Here is a 26,101-nt window from a genome sequence, read left to right as displayed (position 1 = left end):
AAAAAACAGGAGCCATATGCTGAATTTTCTCTCTAATTTTCCATGGACATCAGCTGTCCTCTGAAACAAAGAGGGGGGGGAAAAGGCTTCATTTTTGATAGCAATTACCAAATGAAGTCTCTGCTTAATGGACATTTTCAGAGGGCATGAACACCACTTTGTGTATCTGCCTTCTCATTACAACTCTGGCAGCTCCCAGCTGACAACCTGATCATTCTTGCTGATAAAACAATCTTTTTTGGTTATTGCCATGCTCCAGCCTATCCCCAGTCAACTGAGTTGCCTGGAGAATTGTTGAGATTAAGGAGCAAGCCATGAAATCGCAGTTAGCAGTGGGGAAAGAAGAAAAAATTGCAAAACTCACTTGCCTCCTCCCTCTTGCTTTCTCGTTCCCCCTTTTTTTTCCTTTGGTGCCAACAGCACTTTTTCCATTCTGACTCAAAACCCCAGGAATAAGGGGGGGAACAAAACCCAGAGCTGATTAGAATTTCCTATGAAATCAAATTTGTAAAGCTTAAATCAGAATAAAAAAGTGTTACTAGCAGGATTCAAGGCCAATCTGATTGTTAATGAGACTCCTCGGAGACTGAACTAGAATCTCATCAGGTCAAGGAAATGTGATACTGTTGTGCAACAAATCTTCCGCTTCCTATGATGGGAGGCTCAGAAGTAGTCAAAGAGGTTTGTTTCCAAGGCCCCAAATCTCATCCCTGTGCTCTAAGGTATGCTTGGATTAAAGAATTCCCTTGTCCCCGTGCTGCCAGCACTACAGATCAGCCAAGTCTCTCTGTCCCTTAGGACTCTGACTTCCTCTTGTAAAGGAGACTAACCACCTCATGAACTCCTAGGGAAAAACCTCAGCTGATTGGCCTGCAGCAGCCTCATTAGAAAGTGAGACCATAAGGAGCCTCTGCCTACCTGTACAGACACATGGTCAGCAGCCCAAACACATGCAGTGCAGCATCAAGGTTAGAACCCAGACCTTTGCCTTTAAAAACTCCAGGCTTCTGCAGCATGAGCAGAATAAGAGTCTCTATTAGGCGTGCAGGTACCAAGGTGCTACATGCCCTAGAAATACCTTGGAAAAGATGTTACCAGGATCTTGTCTAAACACAAAGTTGCACTGGTGTAGCTGAAGCCTTGTCTACATGGAAAAGTTGCACCAGTATAACCTAAGGTGTGAAAATAAATTGAGTGACACTGGTACAAACTCCTGTGTGGATGGTCTGATTTTCATCTTGATGGGGGCTTTTATTTTTTCCTGAGTCCATTGGGAACATGTTTAAGTTAAATTAAAGTAAGCTGTTCTTAAATTGAAATATGAGCAGCCACACTGTGGCTGTCATGGGCTTAACTATATCTATTTTAAAAACTGATTTTAATTAACTGATGCAACTTTCCCTTATAGACAAGGCCTAAAAGCTGGTTGAAAACCAGCTTAGCTGTAAAACCCTTCTGTCATCCCACTTAAATCTGGTTTATATAGATTTACCTTAAATCCTTATTGAATTAAGCTAAATTGATTTAAATCAATTAAAACCTGATTTATAAGTGTCCACAAAGAGGTTTACCTTGGTTTAACTAAATAAATTAAAAAATAAAAATCTTCTGTTACCCTGGTGCACACACAAGGCCTCCAATTAGTATTTGTGTGTGCTTTGCCCTATGGCTTCCAGTCCATAGAGGGTAGTGTTGTATATTTCCTCTAGTCCTGCTCCATTTAACCTCCAAGTAGACATGCAATCCACTCCATAACCTGGTTCCCCTTGCTTCCAATCAATCATCCTTCAGGTTATCCAGGCAACTTCAGTCCACCCTGCACACCAGCATTAGCAAAAAATCATAGGACTGGAAGGGACCTCGAGAGGTCATCTAGTCAAGTCCCCTGCACTCATGACAGGACTAAGTATTCTCCAGACCATCCCTGACAGGTTTGTCCAACCTGCTCTTAAAAATCCCCAATGATGGAGATTCCACCACCTCCCTAGGCAATTTATTCCAGTGCTTAACCACCCTGACAAAGTTTTTCCTAGTGTTCAACCTAAACCTCCCTTGCTGCAATTTAAGCCCATTGCTGCTTGTCCTATCCTCCGAGGTTAAGAAAAACAATTTTTCTCCTACCTCCTTGTAACAACCTTTTACGTACTTGACAAAGTAAATTATTATAAATTATTATTTAAGTATAATTATTAATCTGGATTGTTTTTAATATGGTAGTGCTGAAGGACCCCACATGGGGGCTAGGGCCCTTATTGCTATACAAATAACACAAGACAAACTTCACAATAGAGGAAACAGACCAGAATCTCCCATTGATTCCCATAATGCAGGTTCAGGTCCCAGGTGAATAAACACAACCAAGAGGAGTGGGGAATGGCAGGACAAGGTAACAGCAGAGACAGGTGCATTGGAATAAACTGGCAGTTACTAGTCCAGTGAATGCCAGCTAGTAGCAATGTGTAGATTTTGTGGCAAAGCTAGGTCTGCTGCTGGGATTTACAAATAGATGAGGGGGAAAAGTGCTCTAAACTAAAACTGTGACCCTAAGGGGTTGCGTGCTGGACATCACCACTCGCTGCTTCCTATCTATTTAGATTTCTGACATGACAAGTGGCACCTGTCTGGCCTCTTGGCACCTCTGACAAATATTTTAAAATACATTGACTCAGTATATCACCCCTAAGCTATTGCCTGCTGAGAGTTGTAAACTGCTCAGAGCAGAGACCTTGCATTTACATGTCTGTAGAGCACCTGGCTAACCTTCTTCACTATAGAAAGAAGCATAATGGTAGGCCAAGTTAATCCTCAAGCATATAGAGTTCACAAGAGTATGGTCCAGCCATCAGATGATAGTTCCTAATTGTGCTGCTACATAGAGGGGCCTGATTCTCCCTGGTCTTCTACCTTGTACAGTCATTTACAGGCTGTTTTCTGATCTGGTAGCAATTTATGCCCACACTGAACACATTTTGCACTGGTGCAAACCAAAGAGCTAACAATCTAAATAGAAGACCGGAGATGGATAGAGACTGATGGAGGAACACCAGTAAACAGAGACAACATTGGTCACCATGATAGGCAGTGGACTAGCAAAGCAGCAGCCTAACCGGCGTCAGGATTTTTGGAGGCATCACAGCAAAGGAGAGTTGGGAGGAGGAATTTGGAAGAGGATAATGAGGTAGCTTTGCAAATGTTTATGGGGGTGGTGGGGCTCCACCCAGGTGTGAAGGGTAGCATGGGAGGAAGCTCTGAGGATCTGTTTGAAAATGTAACATGGGTGGTGAAGGCTGGCATCATGAGCCAATTGGAGGTGAGCATCGATAGCTTGGAAGCAAACGAGAGCTGATGGGTTGGGGGAATTGCCCATGAAGGGCCTTGAAAGTGAAGCCGAGCAGTTTGTTTGATGTGACAGGGAGGAGGGAGCCAGTGGGGGTATGCAAAGAGGGATAATGCGGTCAAAGTGGCAGTCCAGATGATGATCTTTGCAGCAGCAGTTTGAGTGGGATAAGACTGCATCTACCAAAGCCAGAGAGCAGGATGTTGCGGTGATCAAGATGTGAGATGAGAGCCTGGATGGGAGTTTTAGCTGTGTCCTCCTCACTGTAGTAGCTGGAGACCTTCCAGAAGTGCAGTAGCCAACATGTGTCACATGTGGTTTGTTTGATCATCATTGATTTCACTGGAAATTGCTGGCCTGAGTTTCAGAGATGCACTTGCATCTCCTGTTAAAGTCAGTGGGAGGTGCAAGTGTCCAGAACGTTTGACAATCATGCCGAAAGCTTTTTTCTTTGTAAACTTCCCCTCCACCAGTGCAGAATGATACATAAACACACTAACCACCACACCACAAACCCTATCAGTATGGGGTCCCAAATATAGATTCTATTCAGGTCTACTTTGTCAGAACATGTTTTTATTTTCAGTTTTCTAATACATGTTTTTTCTAGCTCATATCTGGAAGCAAGATGTGGTCTGATCCAAAACACCAAATGGGTGTTCTAATCTGGACCTGAGTTTATCACCAAAGGACCATCCTTAGAATCAAGCCATGCAACATTCGGGTGCCTCCATAATAATCTTCTAGAAATGTCTAATACTAAAGCGGGTTTTGCTAATAGGGCTCAATGTTATATTGAGGGCCCTGATTCAGCAAAGCACTTAAGTGGGTGCTCAGCTATTAGCACATGCTTACGTTCCACTGAAATCAAAGCACCTGAAGCTAAACACGTGTGACACAATGGTGGGTGTGTCATTTCCTGTCTCTTCTGTGCCCATTCCACAGAGGATACGAGTCCGCTACAGCCCCAGTTATAGCGCTTAACTCAAACTAGAGCAGCTTGTGCTATTCGCTCTAGAGCTGCCCTGTTCAACACGGTGGCTGTCACATGCGCTAAAGTGCTCTGCTAAATAGGGAGAGGATTGTTCACAAATTTTAAATTTAAGCACTTGCTTAACTGCTTTGTTGAATGGGGACCATTATTTCTGTCTGATTTCCGGTGTATGCAAAGACGCCAGCAGATGCTGAGAGGTTCCAATCCGAAGCCAGTGGAAAAGAGAGGATCATTGCTTAAACACTAGTGGTAAATTAGGGCTCTCGATAGCTTTATTCCATAATAGATTCTCAATTATGCGTCCTGAATTAGAAAACAAGAGAGAAGTGGGAGCCAGTATCTGCAGCAAAGAGGACCAGGGTCCTCTAATATTAGGTATCAAGATAGCTGCCTCTGATAATTGAGCAGTTTTTGCATTTATCTCTGGATACAAAGGGATGCTGTCTAGTTGTTAATGAGGCACTTACAATCTCCCTCATGCATGTTATCCCAGCAGTCCCAGTGCCTGTCAGGCTGAGCAGGGAGAATGTGCGCCATTTTCTCTGCCCCCTGGTGATGCCACAGAGTGGGGGTGAGGCCTCATTAGGCTGCTGAAATCTTAGCAGACCCCAACAGAGAATGTTCAGAGGAAACATTTCAATCGCTTTTAACTTTGGGATGTGTAATGATTCTCTGTCTCTCTCCGTTCCTCCCCTGCACCCCCCCCCCCCCACACACACTTTACCTATGGGGTTGTGCCTCCAGGAAGGCTAGTGACGTGTGCAGTGCCGAATGGCTTATTTCATTCAGCCATTTGAGCAAAAATAAAGTTGGACTTATTTCTGAAGCTGAAAAAAATGTGTTCATCTGGTTGGGATCCCCCCCCTTAACTCAATTTTTTTCTCTCCTTTAACGCAAAAAGAGCTACAGGGATTTTCCTTCAACTTTGGGCAATTAAAAAATACCCTCCATTGTATGCTGCGGCTGAGCATGAATTGTTCACGCCCATTGAAAGCAGTTTGGCGATGGATCCAAGCAAGTGGAAAGAGGTGTTATTCAAATAGATGTAGCAACAGAATAAGGACAGTTTTTGCTGTTGGGAAAGCCCTTGGATTGTTATGGCGAGGGTGCTAATTTATAGATTCCAAAGCCAGAAGGGACCATTGTGACCATCTAGTATGATCTCCTGCATAGCGCAGGCCAGAGATCTGCCCCCAAATGATTATATGAATAATGAAATGCCAGGTGCCGAATCAATGGGAGAAGAGCACAGTAAACAGAAGTGGGCCCCAGATTTTTTTTAAACTGCCAATTAATTCCAGGTGCCTCCATTTCCAGGTGCCCAGTTGAGTCAGCTTGGGCAGCACTCAGTCACAGATCCCATTGAAGCATGGGTGCCCAGCAGCTCAAAACATCAGACCCAAGGTGTCTCAAGGTAGAAACTCAGAATTAACAGGCACCTCTTAAAACATAAATCTAAATGCATTGAGCTGTGGTCAACCCCCTCTCCCCTGCCCAACACATACACCTTTCAGAGTGTCTACCCTGAGCTAGCAGTCAATAGCACTTTCAGAAGGAGCTCTGAGTGCTTCAGTAGGTCTGAACATCTTTTTTCCTGGGTGCCAAATCCAGACACACTCCACATGGGCCAAACTGTCTCAGACTGGATGAAATTCTTCTCTGTGCCCAGTGCCATTAAATCCTCAATGGAAAGCTAAAATGGGATTCAAGTGGGGCATAGGCTGTGTGGGAGGTAGTGTGTCTTTGGGCTAAGGATTTAGGGGTCAGAGGTTCTACAAGCAGTGAACAGGGTGAGCTGGAAGCAGCTGGTGAAGAGGCTGGAGAATAGGCATCATAGCTGGGGTTCAGTGAATGGAATTACCTGGGGAACTCTTTGCTGCTGGGTTTGCCAGCTCTGTTGAAAGTGAACAGAATGTGTGCAAACACTGAATAAAACAGACCAGGAGAAAACACCATGTCATGAATTTCTCTCCCAGTCAGGAGCCAATCCATGCTGAACTCTGCCTGGGATTGTAAGTGGCTTGTTCATAATCACAGCAATAAGGGTCACAGAATTTAGTCCTGGGTTGCTAATGAAGGGGATACATGATCTTGCACCCCAAGCCTCTGAATTGCATTTTAAACACAATACATCTTTGCAGGCTTTTGGGTGCAGCATTTGACCTTCTTGCTGTTTTTTGTCTTTCTCCAGGCCAAGCATCTTCCTTTACGCAGCAGCCTCAAGATCAGGTGGTAATAGCCGGACAGCCCGTGACTCTGCTGTGTGCAATCCCTGAGTACAATGGCATTGTGCTGTGGATTAAAGATGGACTCGCCCTAGGAGTAGGCCGGGATCTCTCAAGTAAGCCTTGCAAGATTCCTCTGTCCTCTTCCACTCAACAGATGAGCTGTCAGCAATGGGCAGGTCTGCGAGGCAGACAGGCTGAGACTGATGCAAGGGCGAAATGTGCACTATTTAAAGAAGGGGTAAAAATTTCAAAGACTGTTAAGTGGTATTAAAGCCCCGATGCCCAGAGGTATTTAGCCACCTAACTCCCATTTAAGAATCCTTTTAAGGAACTGGGCCTAAGAGCCTAAGGTATGGCTGCGCTGCAATTAGACACCCACAGAAGGCCCATGACAGCTGACTTGGGCTAAGGGGATGTTTAATTGTGGTGTAGATACTTGGGCTGCAGCCTGAGCTCTGGGACCCTCCCACCTTGCAGGGTTCTAGAGCCTGGACTCCAGCCTGAGCCCGAATGTCTACACCTTAATTAAACAGCCCACTGAGCCCCTCGTCTGGCACAGGCCAGCTGCGGGTGTCTAATTGCATTGTAGATATACCCTGAGCCTCACTGAAAATCGATGGAACTTGGGCTCCTCTGTGCCTAAATCCCTTTTGAAAATTGGACTTTGGCTCCTAAGTCACTTAGGTACCTTTGAAAATGTTACCCAAGATCTTTACTTTGCCACTTGGTTACCCACAGGCTGGAATTATTTAATCACAAACAAGGCTCATGGCAGTTGAAAGGTTAATGCAGATGGACAAGACTCCTAAATAAAGCTGGTCAAGAAATCTCTTTTATTTCCCATGAACAATGTTCATTTCTGGTGAACCATTTCATGGGATTTGGGGGGGTTGCATCTAACACTCTCAAACTGGGGGGGGGGAAAAGTTCAACCCAAAATTTCAACGCAAATGCTACTTTTCAGAGGAAAATAGTTTGTAGTTTTGGGACAAATTTTTTCCACCAGTTCTATTCCTGAGTTCTACTCCCCCTGTCACCTGGTAAATGAGACTCTGAGCAAAGCACTGAACCAAGGGTGGGAGCCACCGAGGAACTTTTAGGTGCCTAGAAAAGCACAGGAACAACGCTCCAATCCACAAAGCCAACTTAGGCACCTAGGCTCCCTGTACAATGAATGGGAAGATATAGGTGCCAGGATCCACAAAAGACAACAGGGAGCCACCTAAACTAGCCAATGGGAGATGCTGACGAGAGAGGCGTGTGCTAAGTCCTGCCCCCCCCATTGGAGTTCCATGCCTAAATCCAGTTGCTGGGAGGTGTCTAGCTCTGTGAACCACAAATGCCTGAAGTTAGGGTGCTTATGCTGTTTCTTGAGGGAATGAGTTAAGCACCTGCCTTGTCCCACACACAGTCTCCAGAGAAGGAGACGGTGCTGCAAAAGGTAAGGTGGCCACCATGATCTCTTCCCCCCGCCCCTCTCCGGATTTTGAATCTGACCCAGTCTGGTAGGTAGCCTATGAGCACACCTACTGGATCACCCATGGAATTCAGGCTGCCGAACACCTGCCTTCCTCCACTTTGTGTATCGCTCTGCGGCATAGGAGATAAGTGTCTGGAGGCCTAGCAGGAGGCAGCAGTGTGCATGCCTAGAGAAAGAAATGCGGTTTGATATTTGGTTGCATGGGTGTGTTCTCCCTGTGTGTTGTCCCATCTCTGTGCAGACATTTGGCACAGGAGACCTTGAGCAAACCGTCCAATGACCACAAAGCTCCATTAAGGTATGAAGGCACCCAGCCAGTTTTATTGTCGACGAAACACAGTAATAGCACCTGGAAGGATACCTGAGGATACTAAGACATGTATGCCCATGACAATGGACACAGCTCAGTCAGTGGCGGGACTTTCCACAGTCCCCTAGATTGGCCAAAGATACTCCTTCTGAGATACATATTTGTACCCTGATATAAACAAGTTTTACATACTGTTATCCTGACCTTATGTTTTAGGAGGGGTCAGTGTGTTTCTGTTATCCTTGGCGAATGTTTTTGTGCCATCCTTAATATTGGGATGTGTTTGGGTGAGTTCTCTGTACTTCGCACTTCTTAGGAATGTGTATTTCTGCACTATCAGACCTGTTTTTGCCAAATTCTGTGAGTAGGTCCTGCCTCATAGCAGCCCTCTGATACAAGGGCTTATGTCTCAGGCTCTCTTCCTACTACAGGTGCCAAGAGAACTTTTACCCTGAAAATGCAGGCGCCGTGTTTAGGTGCCTACCGGGTTCAGCAGAAGTTTTGTTGATTGCAGTAGAGCCAAAACTGAGATTTTGGCACCTAAACTCAAGACTTAGGTGCCTAAGTACCTTTGAAGATCTGAGCCCAAGTGCTTAACTTTAAGCATGGGCTTAAATCCCAGTGACAGATAGAAATGACGCATGAGCTTAAAGTTAAGCATGTGCTTAAATGCTTTGTTAATTATGGATCTACTACAGTAAATAGTGCTGACAACTTTTCCCCATCCCTCCTGCCCTCCAAGTAAACTCATCTGGCTGGGGCATGGAAAGGAAACAATGTCTGAAGTGCAGGTGCAAACCACTGCATCTTTACAAGCTGCTCCTGAAGAAAAATGAATGTTTATCCAGGTGTTGCCTGTGGCACATAGTGTTTGGGAAATATATATGCAAATGTTGCAAAACAGGCTGTCATTCATGATATCTGCATGGCAATTTCAGATGCTGCCTATTTAAATGTCTTGTGTTTTTCCATCTGTGTGTATTGCAAACACTGACCCATGTGATAATACTGAAAACTTTTCATACCAGAGAACACCATAAACAAAAGCAACGTGTCTCCATTTTTGCATGCCAAATCTGAAACCCATAGGGCCTGATTTACAGAAGGGCTGAGCACCAACAGTTCCCATTGAGCTTCATGGAAGCTGTGGGTGCTCAGCACCTGTGAAAATGGGGCCCCAGAGTGCACAAAAGCACTGGCCGCTTCTGATAGTGGACAATCATTTCTGAGCGCAAGTTAGTGGAAGAGGTGAGAAGCGAACCCACATTATCATTTTCGGTGACTTTAGACTAAGGTCTAACGCATGCTCCCTTCTTTCCTTAGTCACTGCTCTTGTCTCAGACTTGCCTGAATGCGCAATCCCTTCTTTAAAGCCATTTCAAAGCTTGATGCAGTACATTTCCATGTACGTTAGAGATCTGAACTTTCCCTGCAAGACATTGCATGGTGAACGGGTAACAACTCCACTGAAGCTCCTGGCTTGTGCAAACAACTTGGACAATTAGCAAATCTGGGTCTGCTTTAGCAAGAGAAATTGCCAGCTTGCATGATACCAGCTCAGCTAGTCACCTAATTAGCTAACTACAAACAAACCCATCATTTGTATTTCTTACAGTTCAGGAGAGCAAATCCTGCTTTTGAGAGCTTGCAAAACAACAAAAACACGAGAGTGCCAAGATGCCTGCACCACGTGGTGCATTAATCATCATCAGCTAGGGAAGACCTGGGCAATAGAATCCTTCGCTCCAACATAGTTCAGGCTACCAGCAAAATGAAGTTGGTGATGGTTATGACTCTCAATTCCTCATTAGGCCTTGCTCCAGAAGCTCGTTAAGCACATGCTGCACTTTAAGCTCATTGAAAATAATGGAAGTACTTGCTTCAAGTTCAACAGCTGTATCCTGTGTATTGGATCAGGGCCCTCAAACTTGCTGCTTTTAGCACCTTCAGTCTGAGCGCTTTGGAGACGTTAATGAACTAGGTCACCCGGCAGGGCAGTGGCAGAACCACGAATAGTGGGATTAGTGGAGTTGCTCACCTTGGAAGCCTTTTGCAGCATGATATTTCTAACCAATGCAAATATCAGGGCAATGACAGCAAGAGGCAGAGATCCTGGGAAAGGACTGCCTGTTACAGATGCGGCAGGCCCCTGGTCTGATTCATTCCCATGTTTGGTTTCCTTTCAGGTTTCAATGAGCTGATAAGCATGAATTCGCTTCACTTTCTGCTGAGTCCTTCCTTCTCAGATACACATTAAGTGTGACCCTTGAACTCCTGATAAACTGCCAGTGTGGCCCTGTAAACAGCCACACTAGCAACATAGCTCAGTTGTTGCTTAAAGCTCACCCCCTTTCTGGGGTGTTCCTTTTTATTCCTTAGCTTGAATCCCTTCCTGAATTCCTAGGGGTGTCCCTGCAGCACCTGCTATCCCCACATCTAGCTCTCCTTCATCTTAAAGGAATTCTCAGTATCCTACAATGAGACCCACGCGATCTGGCTACCATGATGAGTCAGCAGAATGGCTCTGCACCTCTGTTAAGGTGCCTAGAACCTGATAGCTGGTCACAGGCCCTGTGCTGGGGAAAGTCTGGGAATCTTGATTTACATTACAAACTCTTAATTATCTAGCTATTACTGCCTGGCTACAGCCTTACTTGTATTTTGCAGGCTATCCGCGCTATTTGGTTGTGGGGGACCATTTGTCGGGAGAACATCACCTGAAAATCCTGAGGGCAGATCTCCAAGATGATGCCATTTATGAGTGCCAGGCCATTCAGGCGGCCATCCGATCCAGACCAGCCCGGCTGACTGTTCTTGGTAAGTCCTGTCTCCCTCTGGCATGGGCATGCTGGGGGAGTTATTTTGTTTTCTTCCTTGGGATTGCAATGAGTGGCTTTTTCAAAATGTATTTCTTTGGTAAACCAGCTGGTTCAGAAAGGAACTCATGGTCCGAGCTATCTGCGCAGCATATTGATCTGAAGAGGGAATGTATAAGGAGCCCATGACCCATACACAGCTGAAGTAATCTTAGGATAAATCACACATACAGAGCTAGAACCCTGGTACTTCAGCTCTGCAAGTATAGGTGCCAATTCAGCAAAGCACTAAGCACACACATAACGCTAAGCACATAAGCGGTCCGTGACTTCAGTGGGATTGTGACAGCACGAGGTCCCATCCTATCTTCTGCTCTGTCTATACAGAGTATTCAGTTGTCTATTTACATTGTTCTTCCCACCACCATTACTCATCCATACACCACATCTGCCCCTCCTCAGTCTTCTGTCCAGGAGAGGAAAGGGAAGAGATCTCCCCACCCAGAGATCCTTCTTGGTTCTGGCTTCACTAGCTTGCCTCTCTGCCCAGCACATCTTTCCTGTGCTGCCTCCTACCCTCTGCTTTAATGTACTAATTAGCTTTTAGTCCTCTGCAGCCCATTCTAATCTGCTAATTAGGTCCACTCCCAGAGGAATTAATTGCTGTTTAAGTGATCAGAGTGCTGGCTCAGCTGCTGATTCCCAGCACTCTGACTCAGGGCTCAGTCACCTGCTTAAAGTTACATACATCATGCTTACCTGCTTGGCTGGATTGGGCCATAAGAGTCTACCACTTCAAGAGAGAGATTTCTCAAGGCTGGTAGTAGTAGTAGGTTCTTTACCCTCAGGCCATTCACAAGAGGTCGATCTCTCTCTCTCCCTCCCTCCCTAATGCACAGCCCACTGCTGAAGGGAATGTGCATTGTGGGATTGTAATGGAAGGACTTTCTGTACTGGTTTACTGGCACTCTGCCAATATACTGTGCTGGTGAGGGGCTTGTGTCCCTGTGGGAAGGGGAATAACTATGCTGGTAAAAGTGGAGGGTGTTATTATAAGGACACAAAATTAAATGTGGATATGTGTCGGCGGGAGGTTTGCTAGTAAAACTTTCTAGTGCAGACTAGGCCTTAGTGAAGCTGCTGAGGAAATGTAAGTATTTTGCTTGAAATTTCAAAAGAAATGTTTTGCTTCACAAAAAAACCCAGAATTTTTTCTGATTTTTTTTTCCCAATGAAAAACCAAAACATTCCCAATTTTTTGGTAAAAATTTTCAGTTTTCAAAAAGCAAATGCTTTTGGGATTTGGGTGGAATTCCTGTGGAAATTTTCCTTTATTTTTGTGGAAAAAAGAGAATTTCTTTTTTTTTTTAAAAAAAAACCACTTTGATGGAAATGTTTTGATCAGTTCTAATTATTAGTGAGCAAAAAAACCCACTTCATTAATAACATTTAAATTGTGCATCAATGGAGTATATCTACCAGAGAAAATTACTTCTAATTTATAGATATAATTTCCAAAGAATAATTCTTTGAACTCAAACAGCCTCTAAAGCATGAAAGAAATCTGGAAATGAACAGGAAAGTAACACAGTCCTATTATTCATGCCCTATACTCCTTCTCCACTTAAATCACCCCATGCTAGCTACTTCTCCGCATCTTCCCTAATCTGTGTCTCCTCCTTGTGTTGTGTAATAATAATATGTTACAGAAGACATACAAAAGAAATAATGTTCTTTAATTAGAACTAAAGATTCCAAAACGAATTTAGTCCCAGGGTGCATAAGCATACGTCAGAACTGAGAGCTATTGCAACATGTCAATTTGAGCAGTAAGACGTTTTTATGGATCAAAGGGAAATCATTATTATCTGTGGGGTTATGGAACGTGTTGGATAGATGTTCAAGTGAATATACATGGTACTTGCTAATTGGCACATTTACCTAGGCTGTTCAGCGGCTCACATTTGTAGTATCTTTCTTCTTTTAAGTATATTAAAGTTATAGCACACTGGAATATGAGATTTGCAAACTCCTGGCAATGTGTTCCTCTTAACTTTACATGTATTTATGCAGGTGGTCAGGGGAAATTTAAGATTGGCTAAGGAGGTGTCTGTGGTAAATCGGATGAATCATTAGCGGTCCATTGACAAAAGTTTGAGTACCTTTGTATTAGGACACCTTGTCCATCTGTCTGTCATCAGGAATGAAGATGAAGCTAGCCACAGACTACATTTAGTGACTCTGGCCGGCCCTCAGTGGGTATGTAATGAGCAGGAGCCCTGTGTATTGGGAGAGAGGTCTGCTGCCTAACAATCGGTTGATAACATTTGGTGCATTGAGCTACAGGTATAATTTACTGTGCATTAGGGAAGCAAAGGGCATATTTATACAGGAAAACGGAGAGAAATTTCAGGTAGTTACCAGAGTATAATGCCACCAGCTGTGCAGATATTTCTCTTTAATTCAAATCTTGTTCATGCGGATTCAACTGGCCTGCTTTATTTCTGAGTTAAGTGAGCTCCACAAGCATCTCCATGATGAGATGGGTAGAGTATTCCTCAGTTACAGTGCACTGGGTGAGGGACAGTATGTGGGACAGGCTACATAAGAACAGCCATACTGGGTCAGACCAAAGGTCCACCTAGCCCAGTATCCTGTCTTCTGACAGTGGCCAATGCCAGGTGCCCCAGAGGGAATGAACAGAACAGGTAATCATTATGTGATCCATCCCCTGTCGCCCATTCCCAGCTTCTGGCCAACAGAGGCTAGGGACACCATCCCTGCCCATCTTGGCTAATAGCCATTGATGGACCTATGTTCCATGAATTATCCAGTTCTTTTTTGAACCCTGTTATGGTCTTGGCCTTCACAACTTCCTCTGGCAAAGAGTTCCACAGGTTGACTGTGTGTTGTGTGAAGAAGTACTTCCTTTTGTTTGTTTTAAACCTGCTGCCTATTAATTTCATTTGGTGACCCCTAGTTCTTATGTTTTAAGTAGGAGTAAATAACACTTCCTTATTTACTTTCTCCACACCAGTCATGATTTTATAGACCTCTACCATATCCCCCCTTAGTCATCTCTTTTCCAAGCTGAAAAGTCCCAGTCTTATTCCTCTCTCCTCATGTGGAAGCTGTTCCATACCTCTAATCTTTTTGTTCCCTTTTTCTGAACCTTTTCCAATTCCAATATATCTTGTTTGAGATGGGGCAACCTCATCTGCACACAGTATTCAAGTTGTGGGCGTACCATGGATTTATATAGAAGCAATATATTTTCTATCTTATCTATCCTTTTCTTAATGATTCCCAATGTTTTGTTAGCTTTTTTTGACTGCCGCTGCACATTGAGCGGCTGGTCTAGTTATCACTTAAGTCAATGTAATTTAAATTGGTCAGGGGTGTGAAAAAGACACCCCCCCGAAGTGACGTAAGTTACATCAACATAAGCGCTGTCCACACTGGCACTATGTCTGCGGAAGACCCTCTTCCACCGACATAGTTTCCATCTCTCTCAGAGGTAGAGTAATTATGCTGATGGGAGAGCGCTCTGAGACTTGTCCTGAGTCACTGGCTCTGCTGCATTGAGTGTAGATCAAGGAGTCGAGTCTTGCTCAGACAAATAGCATGATCTTGGCTAAGTCACTAAGGACAGAGATTTCAAATTGGGTGCCATTACCAGGTAGGCAAGCGTCATCTCTGACGATCAGATCCCTTACTTAAGTGTCTAAATATGGACTAATGCACCTAATTTTAATTTGAGAATGTTGGCCATAACTTCTCTGAGACAAATTCAGTGGGGTTGCACAATGGCTGTAAGTCAGGGCAAAATCTGAGGAGTCTGAATATACCCCTCTGTAAAATACGTGTAATAATAGCTGCCCATGTTTGTGTGTGCTTTGGGATCCTTACGTGGCAGACATATGGAAATGCCAAGTATCACAGCTGGCAGTGAAGACTGCTGATTTGACTGGCCAAGTGGAGGCAGGATGTAAAATCACTTCCGCTAGCTCTTTCCTGGTCACTGTATTACCCAGCTTAACATCCTGCCTGTAGAGGGCCCCATAAGGGCCAAAGGAGACAAAACGAAAGTAGCATCCTGAGCTTGGAGGATCCTGGGTTGTGGGCAGAGCCAGAGGCTGCACGGGAACAGGAGCAGTAGCCTGGAGGCAGCAACTTGGGCACTGGCTGCAGAGAGAAGGCTGGGCCCTTGGCTGCTTCCCTGCCTGGCTTTCAGCCGTATAGCTAGCTGTCTGTTGTGCTTTCTAGCAGGAGACCAACAGTATCAGCGGCAGGAATTTAAAGGTCAACAGCTGCAGGAACTCATGGGGTGCTGTTACCATATTCCTTGTACTGCGCTGCCCCTAGGGGTTGGGAACTGCTGATTTGATCATTTTTTGGTAGAGTTAATTGGAAGATATTCTTTATTTTTCCACAGAAAAATACCAATGAAAAGGGGAAAAAAGCATTTGAATGTTTTTGCTTTTGTTTTGTCAGTTAAATGGAAACCATTTTTGTCCACCCCCTTCCTTCTCTTTTCCCCATTTTTTTACACTTACGTTTTTGTTCGCTTCCTTCGCCCCCAAATCAAAGAACTGGAAAATTTCTACCAAAATGAATGTTTTTTCCATGAAAATTGAAAAGCCATTTTTTGGTTGAAAAATACTCATACTCAAAGTCTGGGAGCGTGGCTGGGGGCCCACCAAGGGCAAGAGCCATCTACAGCACATGCCTCCAGCCTATGGTACACAAAACACCCTACCAGACATGTAGCAGGGATAGGAATACCACTGACATCCTAGTGTTACAGTATGTTTACTTGCAGTATATTATTCAGACACTAGATGTCTGTGTGTGCTATATAGCATTCCAGACAGGGTATGGTCTCTGGTAAACAAAGGAAGCACAACTGAGACTTGAGCTATGTGGAAGCCTGTTTGTTGGTGTCTATTATTTTCAGTTGTTTTGTTTAATGTCTTTGATTTAAGAAGATCTGTGATTCCATATACTGTAACACAGAGGTTACAGTTCCTACAGTACATGAGACTAGAGAAGCAAATTTGGTGCTGTTTCTTTAGTAGATCCCTCCTACATTCCCAAACCCTTGACATATTTCAGCACAGGTAGATCCTTATTTGGGATTGGTTGTGCCTCCGCTGTACCTCCCAAATTGCAACATCACATGCCAAAATATACAAAGTAATTATCCTTAAATCAAACTCCAATAAGCATTTTTCTTACTGTGCCTGCCTGTCTGTATATTCCTACTATTATCGATGGAAATCTTTTGTGGCTGGTTTGTGGGTGTACAGTGAAATCAACATTTGCTGACATTGATTTCACTGTACACACACAAACCAACCACAAAATTATTTCCATCGATGATAATAGAAATGTATAGACAGGCCCAGTAAGAAACATGCTGCTTGAGAGCTTAGTGGAGTTTGATTTAAGGATATTTACTTTATCTATTTGGGAATGTGATGTTGCAATTTGTTTTAATGGTTAAGTTTTAACTTTTTTAATCTCGACATCTACTATAGTCATCAAAAATTGTCTGATTCTCCCCATTCACTGACCTTCCCCCTTCCCCACAATTTCACCCAGTTTTGAGAGTTGAAATTGATAAAAGTAGAAAAAAATGCTTAAAAACAAACATCAATATCTGTCAAAATAATAAAACAAAACAAACTTGGAATTCTGCCAGGCCTGTTTCTTCCCCCCACTGCTGACCCAGCAGATCCACTCCACCAGCTTCCAGGCCTGTATTTCCCTTCAGACTTCTTTCTCATTGATCCAAGAGGTACATAAGTGTAATGACTTTATAAAACACAGAAGCTGGAGCCTTTCAAGTGTATTAATAGCAAGCAGGCAATCTCTAAAAGTTGGAAGAAAGTTACCCTGAGGCTTATAGGAGGTGGTTGCCTTGGAAGTTTTATTACTGTTTATCGGAGTCCATGATGCTCTCCAAGAGATTTATTGCTGGGGCTTGCCCAAGGAAAGAACCATTAACACAGTCACATTAAAGCAACAGGGTCCGGGTGGAGCTCCGCAGGTGGAACATTGAGAGTGAGGATGGCAATGCCCGAGAACTAATTGTCTTTCTCTCGGCTGGTGGTGGTGATATGGACACAGGCACCATGTGGGGACTGGTAATGAGACCAAGCCATTCCCTTCAGTGGCAGTGATTTCTCTTTATTTACAGGGGCGCTCGCTGCATTTATAGAGGGAGGCAAAGCTATTGCAGCTGTTTTTTAGGCCTACAATCTAATAAAACTGTGTACACGGCCCCTATAAAACCATACCACTGTACAAATAACCGGCAGCTCTGAGTCCACAAACTATGTACAGCTCTGTACAAAGACAAAGGACTTGGGGCTGGCTGTAACACTCTTCTAAATAGTTTCCCTGTACCATGGTGACCCTTCCTTGCAGCGAGTTTGCCTCTGAATCCTCCTCACCCCTGGGTTTTACACAGCTGTATCTCCTTCTAGAGAACTGTTCCATTATGCCAGGGGTGGTGGGTTTCCACACACTGCTGGAAGGAAAGGTGCTTCAAGTTCCTTCCTAACTGGGAGTGTGTTGCTGCATCCCACCTGGAAGTGCGCCTGAGAGATCTGCAGCTGTTCCCAATGCAGGGTAGCGGGCCAGATCCTCAGCTGCTAGAAATCAGCATAGCTCCATTGAGCTAATATACACCAGTTGAGGGCCTGGCTCATTAAGTTGTGGTCAGCTGGCTCCTGCATGTGTGTAATGGTGTCCTCCATGGGATAGAATCCAAGCTGCTCAAACTGTGTGTCATAGGCCCTCTACTGGTGCAGCTAATAGAGATTAATCTTTTGCTGAAGGCCCCTTAGGCTCGTCAGTCAGACTCCACCATGTGTCCCCAGTCTCCCTTTGATTAGCCCATGCAAATAAGGTGAGGATTTTCCTTAAAGCTGTGTGGCCTTGTTCTGTGATGTACTGTGTGCCCCTTGCTCGTAGACTGGATTACCTACACAAGTCAATGGAAACAATAAAACCCTTGGAAGGGAATAGACTTTTCCAAGATGGTTTGTGCCCACACTCCTGGGATCTCTCTGGCTTCATGTCAGGGGGCTGGTCTTTTTCTAAAGTGTTCTTTGGCTGCCATTAACCCTGGGCTGAGTTCTGAGGTTCCGACAAAGCCCAGTGTGATGCTCCACCCAAGCTTCCCAGTTTCACCTGGTCTTGGGCTGAGACTGCAGGTTCTATGCAGCCAGGAGGCAGAACCCTAAACCCTTCCCCGACTTGTGTAGGAGACGGGGAACCTGTTTGTTTGCCAGAGCCCAATCTGGGCTTTGAGTCTGTACTGACTCGGACATGTATCACATAGTGCTGGGTTCCCTTGCAAACCCTTACGTTTGCCTCTATGTGCTAGTGGGTTGGGGATGGGGTTTGCAATAATTGTCATCCGTTTATTGCCTCCACCATCGCCTGGCTTTTCTAAACTCCAGTCTCCCTCCATCTTCTGCTTCATGAGCCATTCTGCCCTCAGAAAGTACTCCTGCTCACCCCCTCCCATAGCTCAGCCTTGTATTTCCTGCTCACATGAGTCTGTGCTGTCTAATTCCACACTTAGGGGCATTAACTTTATGCACGGTTGCTACCAGGAAATTCCCAAATGCTGTCTAACTCATTTTTTAACTCCTGTCACTCATGTCTGACAACAGCTTTACGGGTCTGGTGCCTCCTACTTTCCCAGCTCCGCTGACGAGCTTACACCATATTTTAATTAAATATTTAAGATTTTGTCACGTTGTTTTCAAATCTACACTGTTAAATGTAGTGGAACGGATCATTCCATAAACCTTGGAAGTCCAAACACTCAAACAGATGAGCCTGTTAGTATCACTTACCGCCGCTTGCTTTTGGGAGAAGAGTTTCGCTCCCAGAGAACGAAAAGGAAAATTTTCCCTACTATTCCCACTGCTGCCTCCATTCAAATATCTCTCAGCCCCATATACCTGTGTTAATGATGGATGCCTAGCACAGGGTTTCTGCAGCCTTACCTGGAACAATAGGAAACACTTTTACAGCACATTTCACCCCATGGCTTTTTCCAAACTTTACACCGGGGTGGCCAACATGAACCTGAGAAGGAGCCAGAATTAACCAATGTACATTGCCAAAGAGCCACAGTAATACGTCAGCAGCCACCCATCAGCTCCCCATCCCCTGCTCCCAGGACCTTCCACCCCCTGGCACCCCTGCCGATCAGTGCCTCGTGCTCCCTCCCCACACCTCCTGATCAGCTGTTTTGTGGCATGCAGGAGGCTCTGGGGTTGAGGGGGGAGGACCGAGGGCATGGCAGGCTCAGGGGAGGGGGCAGGAAGGAGTGGAGTGGGAGCAGGGCCTGTGGCAAAGCCAGATGTTGAGCAATGAGGCACATTGGAAAGTTGGCACCTGCAGCTCCAGTCCTGGAGTCGGTGCCTATACAAGGAGCCGCATATTAACTTTTGAAGAGCTGCATTTGGCTCCGGAGCCCCAGGTTGGCCACACCTCCTTTACACAATCAAGAGTCATGATGCTGATAATGATGGGGGGATGCTGGGCTTACTGGGGGTATCACCTTGTGGTTAGGTCTCTGGGCCTCCACTTTCTCCCGTCTCTGGTGGGTCTTGCTAGCAAGCATTCCGGCACTGTGAGCTCCCAGCTCGTGATAGCCAGTGACTTGGCCCTCTGACCGGGTCACCAGTTTAGTTTGTCCCCTTCTAGAGTAACAGAGTTCAAGGAAATACAGGCAGCAGGTTTGAAGCCAACAAAAGGAAGTATTTTTCACCCAACACACAGTCAACCTGTGGAACTCCTTGCCAGAGGATGTTGTGAGGGTCAAGACTATAACAGGGTTCAAAAAGAACAAGATAAATTCGTGGAGCATAGGTCCATCAATGGCTATTAGCCAGGATGGGCAGGGATGGAGGCCTTAGCCTCTGTTTGCCAGAAGCAGGGAATGGGCGACAGGGGGTGGATCACTTGATGATCACCTGTTCTGTTCATTCCCTCTGGGGCACCTGGCATTGGCCACTGTCAGAAGACAGGATACTGGGCTAGGTGGATCTTTGGTCTGACCCAGTATGGCTGTTCTTATATAAAATCTCATGTCCTCACAACAGGGAGGGCCTTTAGTACACCTGGTCCCTGTTGGTGGCTCACCCCGGCCCTGGGGCTTCCAGCATCTCCGCCCTCTTCTTACTGAGATTTATGCCCCCTCTGTAACAACAGTGGTTGGTAGGGGAACCAGGGCCCTTGCATTCCACCAGGCTCCAGCCTAGTACCCCATGAGAGGCAATGACTTTAAGCACCTTGGAGTTCTTCAAAGCTGCCTGCCTGGGCCACTTCCTATCATCCACCTCCCCCAAAATCTCCAAGGCCCATGTAAGATAGAAAAGAAAAAACAACTCAACCTCCAGCCTGGCTGGGCTTAGCTGCTAGCCCCTTCCTGGCAGCAAAGGCTTCTGCAGCATCCTGGTTCAGGAGCTCTCAGGGTAAATCTGTCCTCCCCTGTCTGCCCCCTTCTGAATGGTCTGGCTCCCTTTTAAGCTGTGCCTGAAGCAGACTCTGCAGGTGTAGTCACCTGGGCCCAGAACTGCTTCTTAACCCCTTCAGTTCCAGTGTGGGCTTTATACATCCTATCACGCTGAGAAGCAGCCACCTCTGCAGGGGGTGGGGAGGGGGGATGGGGACACAGCAGCTGTTTAACAGTGCACATTACACAACACAGAGTTTAGGACAGGAAGTTAAGTCTCTCATATCCAGCAGAAGCCACATAGTGGAATGTATGATAGTGGGACATAACAACTCTAATAGGACCCTGGCCAGGACACTAATCTAGCAAGAGATGCCTCAAGATCCTTCCTGAGTACTAATGGTCAGGACTTTCGTTTTAGCTCTCATCTGAAGCTAGCCACTTCCCACTGATCAGTCTTTCTCGACCTGTGCTGGATTATTAGGACCATATTAACGGCCTAGAAGAATGCCTCCAGCTGAGTCACAAATCCATGCGCAGGGCTCTGGCACCTTTGAGAACATGAGACATTTATCCAAACAGGGATCCGGCAGCCTCTATTGTTTTCGTTTTGCTTTTGGAATATCCGTGAGTGGGTTGTTGTTTCTGCAGCTTGATTTGAAAATCATAACCACTCAAACATTCTGGCACTGTCTTCTATTAATTCTATAGATTACGCATGGCTAGTTCTGTGCTCCTTGAGCTGTATCAGGAATTTGCAATAAGTCAGATAAATCACATGGTATTTTTCTCTTCCCTGAATGGATGAGCCCACAGATATGTGCACACGTGATTTAAACAGCTGTGCCAGTAAAGTGGGATCCTGCAGACATTCAGGGAAAGTATCCCCAGTTGGATCATCTCAGGGGTTTGAATTTGGAACCCATGGATCTGAAAGCACCAGCCGGTTACAGGCTGAGCCAAAGGATCAGCTCTTAACGGAAATTTGGAAGCAGCAAACTTATTAATCCCAGTATGTTATCCACCCATTAGACAGGGCCAGAGCCCTCCACTGAGTTAACGTGGGTTACACTTGCATGGTGGAAACCAATACCTATAAGTTCCAAGGGGAGTGAATGTTGGAGGGAAATTCTCTGTTTTGTATTATTTCAAAAGCACTGTGGATGATTTTTTTTTTTTTTTACTTTCCCTTGCAGCCTGCTGGTATCATTTGGGCACATCTCACCTAATCAATTTGGTTCTAGCTCTCATCTGAAGGTAGCCACTTCCAGCTGACCAATCCTCCTAGAACCCTGCTGGATCATTGCAGGGGCTCAGGCTGTCATGGCATCTTGGTCTCTCCTGGTCGCTGGCTGTGGCTTACCCTTTAGTCCCCTGAAGCCTGAAATGCTTCAGTCTAACTAGAGTCTTTGGGGTCAAGATAGAGGTACCTGGGTGCAATTTAACAGCCTGTTCTATACAAGAGGTCAGACCGGCTGATCTAATGGGCCAAAAACCGGATCCAGCCCAGAAGATTGCATTGGGAGCACGTGGTGCTGATTTGGGCCTTGTGGTGGGTCCTGTGTGCAGCTGGAGCATGTATAAGGGGTGGGGGTGAATTTCCCTGGTGCAGGAACAACTCAGGGCAGCTGTAGATGGTGTGAGCCCTGACCTAGGGGGCATGCTGGGACAGGGTGGGCCCGTAGGCATGGCACTACAGGGAGTTCTGAGCTGAACCATGGCCTCTAGGCAGCCTTCTGGACCCTGTCCTATATGAGAGCTGCTGTAATTTATGCTGGTGGCCACACCCCACCCTGCAGCAGTGCATAGGTGGTATAAAATCCTTTTAGTTCCCCCTCCTCCTGCCCTGTGCTTCCTCAGAATCTCAGCCTGCCCCTCTGCTCCCACACAGGACGGCTGTGGTGCTCTCCTTTCCCCCGCTCCTCTCTTCAAGCCTCAGTGACCCATGCCCTACATCTGAAACAGACTGGAACAGGCACAGGCGGGGAGGGAAGGGGGCAGGTTACACAAAATGAGGGTAAAAGGCAGCTTGATTCGCTGCTCATAAAACATCCCTGTAGGCTGCATGTACAAATCTGTACATTTGGTAAGAGAACTGAGCAAAGCAGACTTCTGCAAGCCACTGGAGGGCTATTTGCTACCTGGCACATCTTTAATGTAAGATCTTCGTAATTCATGATCTATTTAACTAAGATAGGGTATTAATTAAATAAAGTAAGAGCCTGATTAGGACTCGGAGAAATTTAAAAATAAAATCAGACGGCAATCGGGCAAAATTGCAAAGCAAACACTTTGGCTGTAACCGCTGGAGAGTTCCCTCCAGTCTTCCATCAAAGCGCAAAGCAGGGAGGGCAAATACAAGAGATTATATAGCCAACAGATGTGTGTTGTTAAAATATGCATCTGCCAGCTGTGCGATTTAAGGAGCCAGAGGGCTAGCTTGTAGATCCTGCTGCACTCAGGGGACCATGAATGAATTCCAGTCCCTGCCAGCCCAACTGGGATTTGCAGACACATTAATTAGTGTTGAGTTTCCAGATCTTGAATGCAGCCGAGCGAGGAGAAACTTTGAACAGAGCAGTTGCTGCCCCAGGAGGGAGAGGAGTGGGGATGGAAGAGGCAAACCTCAGTTTGCTTCACTGATCTGGCAAAGGAGTTGTGAAGCGTTCGCCCATGCTGGCCAGGGGCGTACCCAGAGCCTGTGGCAAGAGGGTGGAGGAATCCAGGTCAGGCAAGCCATGTTTCCAAACGAGTGACTAGACTGCGGGGAGCCCTGGTGTTAGTGCTGCTGACTTTCTTGGCAGTCCTCATCAAAGGGACGTGGCAGGCTGGGAGGGGTTTTTATTATCCCTGCCTTACATGAATTTGAGGCGCTACCCATGATACATCCAGACATCACCTCCAAGTCCCTCACGGCGTGGGAGAACCAAGGACGAGGTCATTAGAAAAGGGAGCACAGAATGGATGGTGGCAGCAGTAAGCCCCCGGTGCCCAGTCCTTTCAGGAGCTCCTGTCTCTTAATCAGGCCTCATAATGAGTATTATCATCCCTGTTTTACAGAGAGGTAAACTGAGGCATAGAGTGAGAGGAAGTGACTTGTCCTTGGTCATATCACAACTCACTGACAATCCAGGAGTAGAATCCAGACTCGGACCAAAGTCTGAGGAGAATCACGCTGCCCCAGACAACAGCTTTCTTTCCCTTCCGACAGCAGATGATATTTGACAGCCTCAGACTGTGAGAGCCAAATTGCATTGAACTAGAATGTTGCCCTATTGTGACTGCTGCAGGGAGCATGGCTCAGCTTCACTGCATTAGCCTGGGCATTAGGAGAAACTCTCGTAAAAGGCCCCAGCTGACACTGGTAGGCCTGAAAGTAGATCTACTGGCTTTGTTCCTGGGCACGTGAGCCCCCATTCTCTGCCACTCTACTGCCCTCCCTGGGTCTCTTTTGCGAGCCAGTGGGCTCTTTTAATTGACAAAAAAACTAGTAGTGGGCCAGCGATCTGGCCCCTTCCCAAAAAAAAGTTTTGCCCAACTTTTTTGAAGTTCAGAAAGTTCAATTAAGGCCTCCATTGAGGCCACCATCACCCAGCCAGCCATCACACAACTGCCCTTCCCCATGGCAGTGAGTCCCTGTCATGGCTTAAATTCTCATAGAGCAGTTCCTGGAGCCCCAGAGCTCGGGGCTTCTGCCCCGCGGGAGGTGCCGGGGCTCGGGGCTTCTGCCCCGCACGTTTGAAAATATTTACTGGAGCGCTGATTTGGACAGCTCCAGCTGAATTTAAACCTGGTCCCTGTAATGAATCTATGTCCTACAAACTATAGACACCAGTGTATAAACCACACACAGAGCTGACACTAGAAATGAACCCTGTCCCTTCAGGTCCCATTACACCAGCCTTGGTTATTTCGCTGAATGGAAACTCCCCTAGTGAATGATAGTAGTAGGTCCCTTACCCTCTGGAAGGTGCCATCAGACACGCATGTACACGTGGGGGCAGGCAAACAAGCCATGTGTTTCACGGGGCTTTCAGGAAATGACTAGGTATTCCTCTGCTGCTACAGGGTGGGAAGTGTCCTCTTTCTTGGATGGATCACTCAATAATTTCTTAGGAACACTCTCTGCCCTGTGGGTGGCACCCTACAAAGAGCCCTGATGCCAGAGGGAAAGGGCGGGCATCCCCGGGATTCCCTGAAGAAGGAGAAACAGCCAGACGGTGCTGGTAACCTGCATTCCAAACTGACCCCACGCCCTGCCTCTGCCATTGGCTGCTGGCCTAGTGGACAAGCAGGGATCTTACCTATGCTGTAGCCCTTGTTTGTTTAGGTCCCTGTTTCATTCCCTGGCCCTCCATTGCCAGCGTGGGTACCTCAGGAGAGCATCAGGCAGGGAGAATGCTGCCTTGGTCCAGGCATTCACAGGAACGAAAGCTTTGCTAGCTAGCTGACCCCCAGGTAGAGGTCAGCTGGAGTCTGGCTGCTGAAGGATGTGTGTTTGTGGGCCCCGTGAATGGCCTCTGGCCACTGGGAAGTGGGACTGTAAGGAGCACACTCCAGTCTTGTCTCTTGCTCTGCTCTAGCCACCATGTAAGCTGTGCCAAATCCTGCCCACTCCAAGCTAGAGCAAGAAGGCGGCAGGTTGGCCTGTAGAAGTAGCTGAATATGGGGTATCTGCCCTAGATTCTATTACTGTCTTGTTTACATCCTGTCTGAATGGGCTGGGGGGCCATGGGAAGTCTGTATTTGCAGAAGGCAGTAGGGGAGAACACTGGAACTAGGTGGGTGTGATGCACATTTTGCGAGAGGGTTAAGGAGGAGACGAGCCAGAGCTGGATCCCTCTGCCAGCCAGTACTGCAGGATATCAGCATCTGGTGCCCATCAGTCCATGTTCAGCTGCAGTACTATAACTAATGAGAGCCACGTGTATTGAGTAAGGTCTAAGGCACACATCCCCTTGGTCCCCAGCTGCCAATTGCCCTTGATCAGTGATCCGACAGCGACTAGGAGGCAAGGAGTAAAATCACAGTCTCCTCAGTAGCTCGGATAGCACATGTGAGATCCACATGAGCACCAAAGGATCTGCACTGTCAGTGATGGAAAGACCGCTTGCAGGGATCCCAGTGCTGGGACTTGGTGCCTCCAGCTCTGCCTTGTAACTAATGCTCAGCAGAAGACACAGCCCTGTTTGCAATGTTATTTCTGCAGCTTGGAACAGGGAGAGGTTTCCTCTGGGTGAGATGTTGCTAAGGGACTTGGCTAAGACCGAGGCAGGGGCTGCTGCAGGGGCTGAAGAGGTCTGATAAGGAGGAGAAAGAGTCCGTTTCAGAAATATAGTCTTAATAATTGATATACAATTAATTTTTACATTCACCTTTTCTCATCCATTCCCCTGCCTCCCACTCCAAGGTCTCTTCTAATATTAACTCTGCGTTCTTGCAAGTCCCACTA

General features: G+C 46.2%; 1 protein-coding gene across 3 annotated transcripts in view; it reads left to right on the top strand.

The window, feature by feature from the left end:
- KIRREL3 (kirre like nephrin family adhesion molecule 3) overlaps positions 1-26,101 on the top strand; it is a 727,360-nt gene that overhangs the window by 469,084 nt on the left and 232,175 nt on the right. For all 3 annotated transcript variants that reach the window (XM_073320929.1, XM_073320928.1, XM_073320926.1), the window contains exons 3-4: positions 6,523-6,672; positions 11,017-11,166. In XM_073320929.1, coding sequence (XP_073177030.1) covers positions 6,523-6,672; positions 11,017-11,166 — 300 coding nt within the window. The remainder of the gene's footprint in view (positions 1-6,522; positions 6,673-11,016; positions 11,167-26,101) is intronic.

This window comes from Lepidochelys kempii, chromosome 22, assembly GCF_965140265.1.
Source record: "Lepidochelys kempii isolate rLepKem1 chromosome 22, rLepKem1.hap2, whole genome shotgun sequence".
Lineage (NCBI taxonomy): Eukaryota > Metazoa > Chordata > Testudines > Cheloniidae > Lepidochelys > Lepidochelys kempii.
The sequence above is the reverse complement of the archived record's forward strand: the minus strand, read 5'-3'. Positions and strand labels throughout refer to the sequence as shown.